The sequence below is a fragment of the Athene cunicularia genome, assembly GCF_003259725.1.
Source record: "Athene cunicularia isolate RWA chromosome 7 unlocalized genomic scaffold, athCun1 chr7_part1, whole genome shotgun sequence".
Taxonomy (NCBI): Eukaryota; Metazoa; Chordata; class Aves; order Strigiformes; family Strigidae; genus Athene; species Athene cunicularia.
In genome coordinates, this window is record NW_020799107.1 from 20,351,314 (window position 1) to 20,363,444 (window position 12,131).

Sequence of the window (12,131 nt, forward strand, 5' to 3'; positions counted from 1 at the left end):
CCCACCACCCCCACACCAGGGCACCTTGCCTGGTCCTGCTGCCTCTGCCTGCCTAAGGTCCCTGCCTCCCGGCATGACCTGCACCCTCAGGGACAATCCTGGGTGCCTACAGGAGGAGCAGCACACCTCTCTTCTGTGCCAGTCATATCTCCTCCACCAGCTCCAGGGTCACAGGCCCATGTCAGCATCTCTGGAGGGGTCAGCCCTGTCCCCAAAGCCAGCCTGGCTGCAAGGACCTGTCCGGGGGGGTGACAGAGACCCAAAGCGCAGGCAGGAGCAGCTGCCCACAAGCTGCCCCACATCCCCAGCTCCCCATCCATCCCCGGTTCCGACATTATCTTCCCATGGCACTTGGGGAAGCTTTAAATAATTCACAGAGGTGAGCCTGAGCACAGATGCTCCCGCAGGCAGCTGGGTGCAAGTAGGCAGGCAGCGGCTGGGTGGCAGAGATAGCGGTGCCATCCCCGCCAGCTGCCCAGGGCCTGCTGGTGCCTGCCAGCTGGGAAGGGCGGGCCTGGGCTTGGCGTCCACGGAGGAAAAGCACTGAGAGCATCATCCTGAGACAGTTCAGCAGAGGCAGGAGGTGAGTGGGGTGCCCAGGGAGCCCCACGCCGTGCTGCCCTCCATTCCCAGCCCTGTGCTCTGCCTCCAGCCTGTCTGGCTGCCCCCCCCCCTTCCCCTCTGCCCCCAGTCTCTTGTGCAGGATCCCAGACTGATTCCTGAGAAAGCCTGTTGTTAACCTGGCAGCTCTGGCTGTAAATTCAGATCAATAATTTAAGGAGGTAAAGCTATTAATAGAACACTAAAATATCCACTCTTGTCCGAGACACAAAGGTGGGAGTGAAGGTGACGGTGCCTGGGTGACCTGCACAGCCACCTCCCAATCCTGCCAAAAGCCCCAGTGCTACTGGTGCTGGCATGGTGGGGAGAGTGGCAAGCGTTGCTGTAACTAATCACCGGCTGTGCCAGGAGACGGGAGGGTGGCATCCTTTAGGGAGTGGGGTTATTGAAGGACTCCAAGGCTGCTATTACCCGCTAGCCCTGGTCTTACACACACCATCACTCAGCGCGTGGCCGTGGCTGTGGCTGTCACGCCAGCCCCTCAGCGGGGCCTTGGACTGCACCGGCCAGGAAAACCACTGGAAACAGGTATAATTACACAGACAGTTCTCAACGGGGGTGTTTCAACTGCAGCCCCATTACCTGTGCTGCTGGCTACACAATGCACTGATGCTGTTCAGTGTTTCCTGGGTTGTCCTCCAAGTCCCGTGTCCCCAGTCCCACAGCAAGTTAGCACTGAGCAAACTCCATGGCACATCCCCTCTCCACCCCAGCATATTCTCCACCCTCCGCAGCCAGCCTGGCCCCGTGCAGCCTGGCTGAGTCGCGGGCAGGAGGCAGCCCCTGCCAGCCTGGAGTGGGGAGCTGGCCCCCCCTGCCCGCAGGTGATGCTCTTTGGAGCCACTGTGCTATGACGTGAGAGCCCACCGCAGCCTGGCTCATTTCAGGAGGATTAGTCTGTGATCCCCCACTGCCCAGCCCCAGGGAGGGCAGCTCCAGGAAGCGGGGAAGGTGAATTTCAGAGATATTAACCATGGTCCCCAGTGGGATGGAAAATGGAGGTACATCTCCTCATCCGAATGGAAGGAACAGCCACCCCATGGGGGAGCAAATAAAAATAGGCTGACATTTACCTGCCAGCCCTGAGCAGGGCGGATGGAGGACACTGTGTCCAGGCTGTGTCCACTGAGGGATGCAGGCATCTGCTCTAGTTGCAGGCACCCACCTCCTGCTGTCCTGCTCAGGCTGTAGGGACAGTGTGGGGCAATCAGCGGTGTGGCTGAGTGCCCACAGGGCAGCATCCTGGGGCAGCGCCGGTGATGGGGAGTCCTGCCAAGGCAGGGGTGCATGCAGGGCACACACAGGCATCGATGATGGGGTGATGAGACAGCCAGGTGCATGTGTCAGGGCTGTGGTGTCCTGAGGGCAGCCTGTGTGTGGAGGTGGGCAGCAAGGTGGATGGCAGCAAGGTGAGCAGCTGTGACATGGGCAAGGAATAAGCTCAGGGCAGGACCGGTGCCCGAGCCTGGAGCCTGCTGGGGTACTCGTTCCTCCCAGGGGGATGGCAGTGAAAAGAGCAGGAAGGGCTGGGATCCCTGGTAGAAGTGTCCTGAGGGGTGCCTGAGGAAGGTGAAGGAAACACACCTGGGCACCCGTCCCTGCAACTAGCAGAAAGAGGCCTCTTCACCCAGGGCTACTGGGATGAACTGAAGGCACTTTCTGCCCTGCTCAGGAACTGGGGGATGCTGCAGTGGCTGCTCCCACCTCTCTATCTGCCCCCAACAGCCTCTGTCTTTGCATGCACCACAGACCAGGGCTGAACATCCTTCCACGATGGCATTAACATTTCCTGTCAGTGCTGGCAGCAAATCCTTGGGATGACACTCGCCTCTTCACAGCCATCTCCAGGCAGCGCAGGCCAGCTGCCCCGCAGCCACAGAGGTTAGCACGCCTCCTCCAGCATCACCAGCTCGCTCGGCATCTTACTGCAGACAAATGCTGACCCTGCTGCGTGCCCAGCAGCCAGGCACGCTGCTGCACGTCTTGCCTCTGCTCAGGGTGCCTGCCCAAGCCCAGGCACAGCAGCCTGGCCCACAGCTGGTCACCCAGGTCCTCAGGGCTGCAATAGCCCCTCGAGCCACTGGCACTGCTGCCCTCGGGGCACAGCCTCTACCGCACAGAGCACCGAGCCCTCGCCTGGCCTGGGGCATGCAGCCAGGCCCCAGGGAGCCCGAGTCCAAGCCCTCACCACCAAGAAGCCAGCGCATGTCTGCAAGTGGGAAGGGTTAACCAGCTCTGAAAGCAGAGCCTTCCCTTCCTCCCCCTGTGCTCTGTTTTACAGGCCAGAGCTATTACCAGGAAATGTTCCCATCAGCACCATTGATCCCTTGTTTACAGCCCCTTAATCCTCAGCTGTTGACTCAGGAGTAAAGAGGAGAGAAGGGGAGGTGGTGGTTCTCACTTGAGCATCGCCTCTGCCCTGCCTGCATCCCCACGCAATGCCTGCCTGGCTTCAGCACACCAGGATGATGTGCACCCAAGCCCTGTGGCACCTGGCTGGTCACCGAGGGCTCCTCAGCCAATGGAGAGATGATGGAGAGTGTGGCACAGTGGCAGAAGCCTGGTTCTGCTCAGTGGCCATGGCTCTGCATGACCTAGCCAACGCAGGCAGCTGCAGGTCCCCCCTCACTGGCAACAGTCTCCTGGCACACGGCTGTGCCACCCACCAGCTGCCTGACACCTGGTCGCAGGGCCCATGTGGCAGCCCTGTTTTGTTCTCATTAGTGCCATGAGCAGAGCTGTCATGCTAAATTAGGGACCATCCCGACTCGTAGCTCTGCATCTGCCAGCCAGCAGCGGCTGCCTGCCTGGAGAGCCCAGCATGGCAGTGGTGGGCATCCGCTGGGTGCCCCTGGGAGGCTGCAGGCAGGAATAGGCAACCCCACAGGCTGCCTGACAGCCAGCAGCACAGCAGGGCTGGGGTGCCGGCTCCCAGCGTGGAGCACTGTCCTTGCACAGCTCTGCCTGCTCCTGCCCCTCTGCATTGCCTCTCACCATCCAAGCAGGGCACGGGTGGCTCTCTGGACCCCTAACTCAGGGCTGCAGCTCTCCCTCACCCTTGACCAAGTTGGGATCATGAAAACCTGTGCTGAGCATCTGTGGCCAGGGCACTTGCACGATGTCTATCACTGGGACTTTCATGAGCTTTTGTAATTTTTCCAGTTCCCATAACACTAGATCTCACCACCTCCCTGTGCCAGTGCCCACAGGTATATCCCCACGCTGGCTGGAAGGGCAGGATTGTGCCTCTCTCTGCTCACTTAATGCTATTGCCTGGATGCAACCCATCCCCTGGCCCCTGCTCTGCTAGCATGGGATATGCTTCACTCCCAAAGCCCTCCAGGCAGGGATTTACCTTCCTTCCTTCATAAGCCCTGGCTCTCACCCAGACCCCACAGGAGGGGTAAGGAGCCAGACTTCCCAGTTGGACTGGAACAAGGCTGCAGGTCACAGCCTGCCTCTGCTGGGGCTGATCCAGGCTGGGCAAGTCCCAGGGCTGGGATCCCTAACCCACCCTTTCCCTATGCCTCTCAAACTGGCTTCATGGCACAAGCACTGCCAGAGCATCCCCAGCACAGCACAGCACAGCACACCCCTGCTCTGCACAGAGCTCTGCCCCAGCCCTGACAAACCCCATGTCAAGCCAGGCAGCCTTACATCCTGCAAAGACTGGCCCCTGGCAATTTTCCCCTGCCCTGATCCCCAGCCACTGGGGCCTGGGATCCCCTTGTCAGCACCCCAACAGTGCCCTGGGCTGTGGGTGCTGGCACAGGGGCTGTATCCACCCCTCCCTGCCCCCCAGGGTGGGACATCCTGCCACTGGGCACTCACTGTCTGGAAGTCACTGCCGTTGCACTCTTCATCACCAAACATGCAGCTGACAAGCATCTCGCCGAGATCCAGCTGGTGGCCCACGCGCCCGTAAAACTCCTCCAAGTCGAAGGGGCGGCTCTTCTCGTCCTCGTTCATGGCCAGCGTCTCCAGCAGAGCCTCCAGCCTGCTCCCCTCCACACTCTCTGGCACCAGGGGATGGCCAGCCCCATCCAGGAGACCCAGCATCTCCCCTGCCCAGTACAGGTCGTGGCCGGAGAGCTGCAAGAAGCGGACAGGGTTGAGGTTGCAGATCGTGACGGCGGGGAAGGTCTTGTTGTGCACCGTCTCCTCCTCCAGCTGAGTGTTGTGGGGGTACTGGAAGTATAAGCCCACGCACTTGGCATAGGCATGGACAAGGAGCCCCAGCGAGCCCAGGAAGGCCAGCAGCCACAGCAGGTTGCGGACAGTGTAGCACTGGTGCTGGAAGATGTGCTGGATGCCGTGGAGGCTGGAGCGACCGGCAAATTCCTCCAGGCTGCACGGGCGCCGCTGCGGGGCCGGGGCATCGCATGCTGGGTGTCCAGTGGGGCAGCCCCCTGTGGGAAGGGCTGCTGAGGGCCAGGGGGGACCCCAGGTGCGTGGGGGAGCCCTCTGGGCTTCCTCCAGCCACATGCTGCAACCTGGCTTTGCCTCTCAGCACTGAGCCGAAGGTGCTGGGGGAGGTTTGAGGAGTGGCTGACCGGCACGGTGACGGGCGGGCAGGCTGGGCTGTGAAGCAGGCAGCATGCGCCAGGCCGGGGCGGAACCAGCATGGCGTGATGCTGCCTGCACCCTGCCCTGAGCGGGAAGCTGGCTGAGTGCTGAGACCACAGACGTACTTAGCAATCACCGCATCCTGCAGGAGTCAGAGCCAGAGGCTGAAACGTCCTGGAAAGCTCAGGGCACTCTCATTGCCTGTCCCCCGGGTGTGCAGGCAATTAGCTGGCGTCCTGCTCACTTCCACCATCTCAGTGTACTTAGTGTGGGCTTCCCAAGGAGGGAGAGCTGGGCAAACTCCTCACATCCCTCTGCCGGGGCATGTAGGAGCCACCCAGGCAGGGCTGCATGGCCCCAGGCTCAGGAGAGGTGTGTGTCAATCGTGTCTTGGGGGACAACAGCTCTTTGGCCACCAGGATGTGGGGGCACCCTAAGCTCTGCACCAGACTTGCAGTAGCACAGCTCAGAGACATCAGTCTGGCCAAGAAGCTGAGGTGTCAAGTGTCACTCTTGTGACAGCTCCTGCACCCTTGGGCTCAAGCACCTCCTGTGGGCCCTCAAAAGCTGCGAGGGGTCAGCTCCTGTGAGCACAGGGGGAGGGCGGGGGGTGGCAGGGCACTCGGGGGACAATGACACAAACCCCAGGGGTGCACCGGGTGCTGGTACCACCTGCATACCACCGTGGGGATGCTGCCAGGCTCTCTGTCAGGGCACTGCCTCGAGGCTAGGAGATCTGGCATGGCGCTGGGGCCGGCACAGCTCAGCATCCCTCTCCCTCAAGGTGTTCAGGAAGAGGCAAAATCTTTTATGAAGCCAGCAATATAGCTAGGGAAAAAAGCTGCTTTTGAGCACATATGCCCGAAAGCTTATCTCCCTTTCTGAACCATCTCAGTTGGTCTAGTAAATGATAGTGCCTTTCCCTACTGGGCCTGCCACACATGCACCAGGCTGGGCAGATCCCACAGTGCTGTTTCACTGGCAGGGGGAGCAGAGTGGTGATACAGAACAGAGCCATGTCTGTGGGGCTGGGGAGGACAGGTCAAGATCTGGGAAGATGCCCAAACTGAGAGGGGGGCTATGTTCCCCCCACCTCCTCCCCACACAAGATGAAGGAAGCTCCCCCAGGATGATGGGGAAATCAGAGAGGAGGATGCCCCAGGCACAGGGAGGAGGTGATGCCCAGGCCTGGTGGGGCTGGATGCAGGTGGTAGGTCTGGGCTCTCTCTTGCGGATGCTCAGACCTGGCCTAGCAGGGCCCCAGAGTGGAGCAAAAGGCATTGCAAGGCCCTGTGGTGTCTGCAGCCATGGGCTGGTGATGCCGGCCCTGCCCAGCTGCGCTCCCCTGGCCTGTGCTCCCCAGCACATCTCTAAATCCATTAGCTTTGCATAATTAGATTTTTCTCAATTACCAGATTATGATAATTAACAACTCATTTGTAGGAGGCAGTGCCTAATCCCGGCATTGCGCTTGGCTCAGTGCCAGCCTGGCTTGCAAGGCTGCTGGCACTGGGGTGGCAGGCAGCAGAGCAAACACCGCCACGGGGGAGCCTTGCTGGGGGCCAGGCAGCCTCAGGGATACTCCCAGGACCCCCCAGAAACTCTCCACCACTGCTGACCTAGACCTCCCCTGTACTGCCTGGCCAACACAGCCTGGACAGAGGGTCTGATAACCAAAACCAAGGATGAGAGCCCATGCAGGGACAGCATTTGCTGGCGAGGGGAGTCAACAGGGTTTTAGAAGTAGCTCAGGCACCTGTGAGGCTCTGGAGCTGCAGAAAACATCCTGCAATGTCTCCTCCTGCAAGCAGCCACCAAGGGAAACCATGGGAGAGGTTAGCGTTGTGGGCTGGGCTAGCATGGCTGTGGTCATTAAGGGGCTTGTTAATGAACTTTCCTAGTCAATAATGTTGCCAAGGAAGGACAGGAGAGCAGAGTAGCTGGAGGTAGCCGCCAGTAAGGTACCAATCTTCATCACGGGAAGGCAGGACAGTTCAGGCAATTACTGCCCATCAACAGAGCTTCATTCCTAGTAAAATAATAGAACAAATATTAAGAGAAAAATGCTTCTGAGGACCTCAAGGGCAGGGGAACGGGGAGCAATAAAGATGTGTTCAGAGCTCACACAGAATAAATCTGCCCAGTCTGACTTGATTGCCTTTTTTGGGTAAAATTGCTAAATGAATCGATGGAGAGGAGACAAGAGGTGTGATATATCAGGATTTTATTAAAGCATTTGATATAGCATCTAAGGGAATTAATTCCATTTGGCAGGGACAGCCACTCATGGTAGCAACCTGTGACACCGGTGTATGCAGTGCCAGTGGGGACAGCCCCTCTTTTCCCCACCCAGGTGAACGTACAACAGCTCCTGTTCCGTGACCTGGCTCCCAGACAGGCTGTGCTGGGAGCACCAGGGTTGCATCCGGATGAGCTGGATGCAGCCCCATGCCCAGTCTGGGCAATGCCCGTAGCCAGCCCAGTGCAAGAGCCACCACTTCCACGTGCCCAGGGCTGTCCTGCAGCTTCAGGACTCTTCTGCTCCTGCCATGGGCTCTGCCTGCAGAGCTCTGGCTGGGAAGAGGCATTGAGCGTGAGCAGTGGTCATGCCCAGCCAGGCATGACTGGCTGGGATATCTCAAGCCATTCCCGTACATGTCTTTTGCACGTCACTTCTGATCTTCTGCCATGAGTGTCTCCAGGCGGGGGATCTGGTCCTGCCTCTCTGCCCAGCATGGACAGCAATTTCAGCTCATACAGGCGATAAATCAGCCTGCTTGCCCGGAGGTGGCTGCGCAGCCCCTGCTGCTTCAGCTCAAATTTCCCAGTCTCAAATTACCCCTGACTGCCTGAGATCCGGCTGGTTTTGTACTGCTCCTCTGAACTCCCCCAGCTCCATTTCTGTTGCCAGATTTTGCCAGAGGCCCTCGAGCATCACTGTGCCCAGGAGCAGCATCTCCCAGTGCCCAGTCCCCACGGGCAGCCCTGCCGGGGAGCAGACCTGTGCCAGCCCTGGCTGCTCACGCCATGGGGAGCCAGACAAGCCTCGGCAAGGCGGCTTCACTCAACCGCAACGGCATTTGCTCCTTGGCCAGATCAGCACAGGGTCAGAGGTCCCAGGCCAAATTTCAACACATTTTTCTCAGCAGGGGAGCAGCCCTGAGTGGGGTTTTTGCTGGAAACCAGCTGGGGCATTTCTCCTTGAAAAACTTTTCTCCTTGAAAACGTTTTCTCCTGATGGGGTTACTTTGATGATCACACTGGGAGCACCACATGCAGCAGTTACACTCCCGGCTGGAGCCTCCTTTCCCCTCACCGAGGAGACTCTCTTTGCAGTCCCAATTCAGACTCGACAGCCTCTTCCCCTGCCTACCAGTGCCAAGGAGCTGGGGGCTGGAGGTGCTGGCGGCGATGGCAGTCTCTCTCATGGAAACAGCCCTGCCATGGGGCAGCGAGTGAAGCAGTCCTGCCGCTGGCAGTGCCCACAAAGCCATGGGGTCCCCAGGAGCTGTGATATGCTGGGAGAAGATGGTGGAGAAGGGGCTCACAGAGGCACAGCTCACCCCAGTGCCTGGCCAGCCAAGCTGCTCAGTAAGAAAGGCACTAAATATCCATGAGACCATTCAGACATCCCAAGTGGGTGTGATGAGCAAAGCACCAGTTGTTTGGGGGCCAAGCAGAGATAAAAGACCTGTGTTTCTGAGGCATCAGCAGATCCTCCCTATGCCCCCCATTTTTGGGGTGACAGAGGAAGCTATTAAATGAGGCACATGTGCAGTGGTCCCAGCAGCAGCCTCTCCCATTCCCTGTGTCTCTTCTCCCTGCAGCTCGGCCCCTTCCCGCACCAGCCTCTTTCCAGCTCCTTGCGCTGGTGCTAATCCCCTAATCTGTGCAAAGCAATAATTTTCTGTGTGGCAGAGAGGCTGGTTTGAGATCTGCATCCCTCCTCCTCCTCAAGCCAGCATCCTTATCAGCAGCAGGTATCAGGTGAGCCAAGGCAACATCTACCTCTGATAAACCCATGTTTTATTTTGCCCTATTTCCCTTTATCTCCAAGCCCGTAATTATCCCTCATCTTGCAGCGTGTTGTGCTGTCTTGTGTGCTGAGGAGTGGAGGGGATGCCTGCTTTGTCAGGCAGCCCTAGACCACAGCCTCCTGCCGGCGGGGTTCAGGGAGCTGGTCGGGCGATGCTCGAGGACAAATCCTGCCCACCATGCTGGCTGCCAAGCTGTCCCTCCTCTCTCCACACACGGGCCGTGTTCCCTTTAATCTCACACAGCAGCGGAGATGGATTTTCTCCCTGTGAGCCAGATGTGTTGCACGGAGCATAAACACCCGCGACAGTTGTTGTGCTCCTCGGTGCGAAGGCATCAGATGTCTGCATTAAAACAAAGCTCTCCACTTAATTACTCAGGCTGATAATTCAGTGCGTGGAGGCGGCTCTGGCTGAGAGCAGAGGGCTGGATCACAGCTGGGACTGGAGAGCCTTGGAGTGCACATTAATCCCGGCTCTCGCAGCCCTGATTAACGGTGTTGGAAACCTGCCCACCCTGCTCATTCTCAGGGGAAGGGTCTGTCCCAGTACTCACTCAGTGCCTCACCAGAGGGGGCCCAGGATGGTGCCTGAGGGGCTCTGCTGACCCCCCACCAGGCCACAGTGTCCCTTGCCCAGCATCTTCGAGGTGGGGTGGTCTGGAACATGGGGGACCATTGCTTGGAGGGTGCTGTGCTGTCCGCTGCATCTGGGGCCCAAGGGAGCTGCACACAGGATGGGGAGGGCAGAGCCCCAGGGTCACCCTGTGCAGGGACCTGCTGCCAGAGCACAGCTGCTGGAAGCTGGAGTCAGCCTCTTGGCCAGGTTCAGAGCAGGACCAGGCAGACCACCAAAGGCTTTCTCCTTGGGATCCAAACTGCCTGCTCCTGCTAATCTGCATTTCTCCTTCCACGGAAGGAGAAAGCAAACACCTCCTGTAAATTCACCTCACTGCCCTCAGTCAGCACCAGGGCCCAGGTGTTTTCACAGAGGAGCCTCTCACTCAGCCATCGGGGCAGGCTTGTGCCCTCAGCCTGTGAGTGCCCAACCTGCTGGACCAGTCTCCAGGATGGGATGCTCATGTGTGGGGCTGCTGCCTTGAACCCATCTCCCTCCAGCCTCCTCCACCAGCCCCTAGTCCCTTCCCTGGCTCCTCACCTCTCCCTATTCCTCCCTGACCCTGGTGACTGGGCATCCCTGGATGTGGACCATGCCTCTCCTCCCGGCAAGACTCCCCATTCACAGGCACTCCACGAGCTGGCGCTGCTGCAGATCTGCCTGTGGGGTCCTGTCTGTCCAGGGAGACTGAATTCCTCCAGCTCTGCTCCTGCCCTCTTATCTCTACTCCCTGGGCTTCATGCCTCGCTCTCTGTGGCCTGGGCAAGAGGGAGCAATAGACCCCATCCTGCCCGGGCTGAGTGCCCAGGCTGGTGCTGGGCATGAAGAGCAGACAGGCCTGATGCAGGCAGGCAGGCAGCTGCGGGAAGCACCATCCCAGCGGGGCCCCAAGGGTTAAATTGTCATGTATTCAGGGCCACTCGCCGGCCAGGAATTACACTTTTATCGGCATGCGGTGCTGCCGCCGCTTGAATTGGGACTGGGAACTCTATTTCCGAGCTCACCCAAATTATTCTCGAAGAGATAAAGCGCGGTGCAGAGCAGCGCCGGCGCTTCATTAACATTCCCCAGCCCATTCAGCTTTAAACGAAGATTGCCTGCCTCGGAAAATGATAAAATTGAACATGTGAAGCAGGGCATTATGTTCCATCAGCCGATATTATTTCCCACGCAGGGGCCAAGCGGAGACACAAACAGCTATTTATGCAGCGCCTGGCCAAGCTGGGGTGGCTTGGGAGGGGGGTAGTAGGCAGGGGGGGCACAGGGTGGGTGGTGAGTGATCCCCTCCCATCCCTGGGCCTGAGGGGGGCTGCTTGCAGGCTGCCAGAGCTGCTTTGCCCTCCTGGGGGCTCCTGGGTTTGTGCCCAGGGTGCAGGGTGGGTCTGGAGACCACAGACCTGCTCCATGCACTGGGTAAGGGAAGGGGTGTGCGGGGTCCCCCAGGTAGCATTGGCTGTGCCCTGCAAGGCTGCTGCCCTGTCCCAGGGGATGCGTGTCCCCTGCTAGGGCTGAACAAGGCAGGTGCTGGCTCCATGTGCAGGATGAGGTCCCACTTCTCAGGGCTAGCACATGCTGGGGAGCACCCACAGCTGGGAAGCATGTGCCTCACTGGAAGCAGGCAGGGAGGGCTGAGCAGGCAGCAGAGGGCTGAGCAGGCAGGGAGGGCTGAGCAGGCAGGCCCCCAGGGCTGCGATTGGATTTTGCTTGGCCATGCTGAGCCTATCGATCCAGCAGTAATTAAAGTCGCTCCAAAACCTGACTCATATTCAACCTTGGGAGGAAGGAGCTTCTCTGAGAAACACCCTCTGCTCCCTGTACACTGGCACAGCCAAGGTGCTGCCAGCCCGTCCCAGCTCCCTGTGAGCTCTGTCCACAGGGGAGGCCCTGCCTTGGGAACTCCCTGGGGCCCAGGGCAGCAGCACCCCCTCAGGCAGCATCACGGCCAGTGTCCCCAGCACAGCACAGCCACAGAATGACCCTGATGAGGTTCAGCCCTTGGGGTGGGGTCCGCGCTGCCTGGACCCTATAGCCCAGGATGAATCCAGGCTATTTTCTCACCAAGTGCCTCGGACACATCCCTGGGATGTGGGGATGCTCCCCCATGCCCCTCGCTTGTCACTGCCTGGGCCCTGTATGGGACCAGCACGGGGAGAGGAGCCTGTTGACCCCACAGCCACCCCCGAGAGGCACCGGGGTGCCGGTGGGGGGGACCTGCTGCCGCGTAGGCACAGGGTGCAAAACCCCTTCTCCAGGTCAGAGGCAGCCAGGAAGGTGTGAAGGAAGAGGGAGGGG

At 59.4% G+C, this 12,131-nt stretch overlaps 1 protein-coding gene across 1 annotated transcript in view; it reads right to left on the reverse strand.

Moving 5' to 3' along the window:
• Nucleotides 1-5,165, reverse strand: part of ASIC4 (acid sensing ion channel subunit family member 4) — a 60,381-nt gene extending 55,216 nt beyond the window's left edge. Inside the window, exon 1 of the mRNA XM_026852802.1 lies at nucleotides 4,453-5,165. Coding sequence (XP_026708603.1) covers nucleotides 4,453-5,106 — 654 coding nt within the window. The 5' untranslated portion in view covers nucleotides 5,107-5,165. The remainder of the gene's footprint in view (nucleotides 1-4,452) is intronic.
• Nucleotides 5,166-12,131: the final 6,966 nt, after the last annotated feature.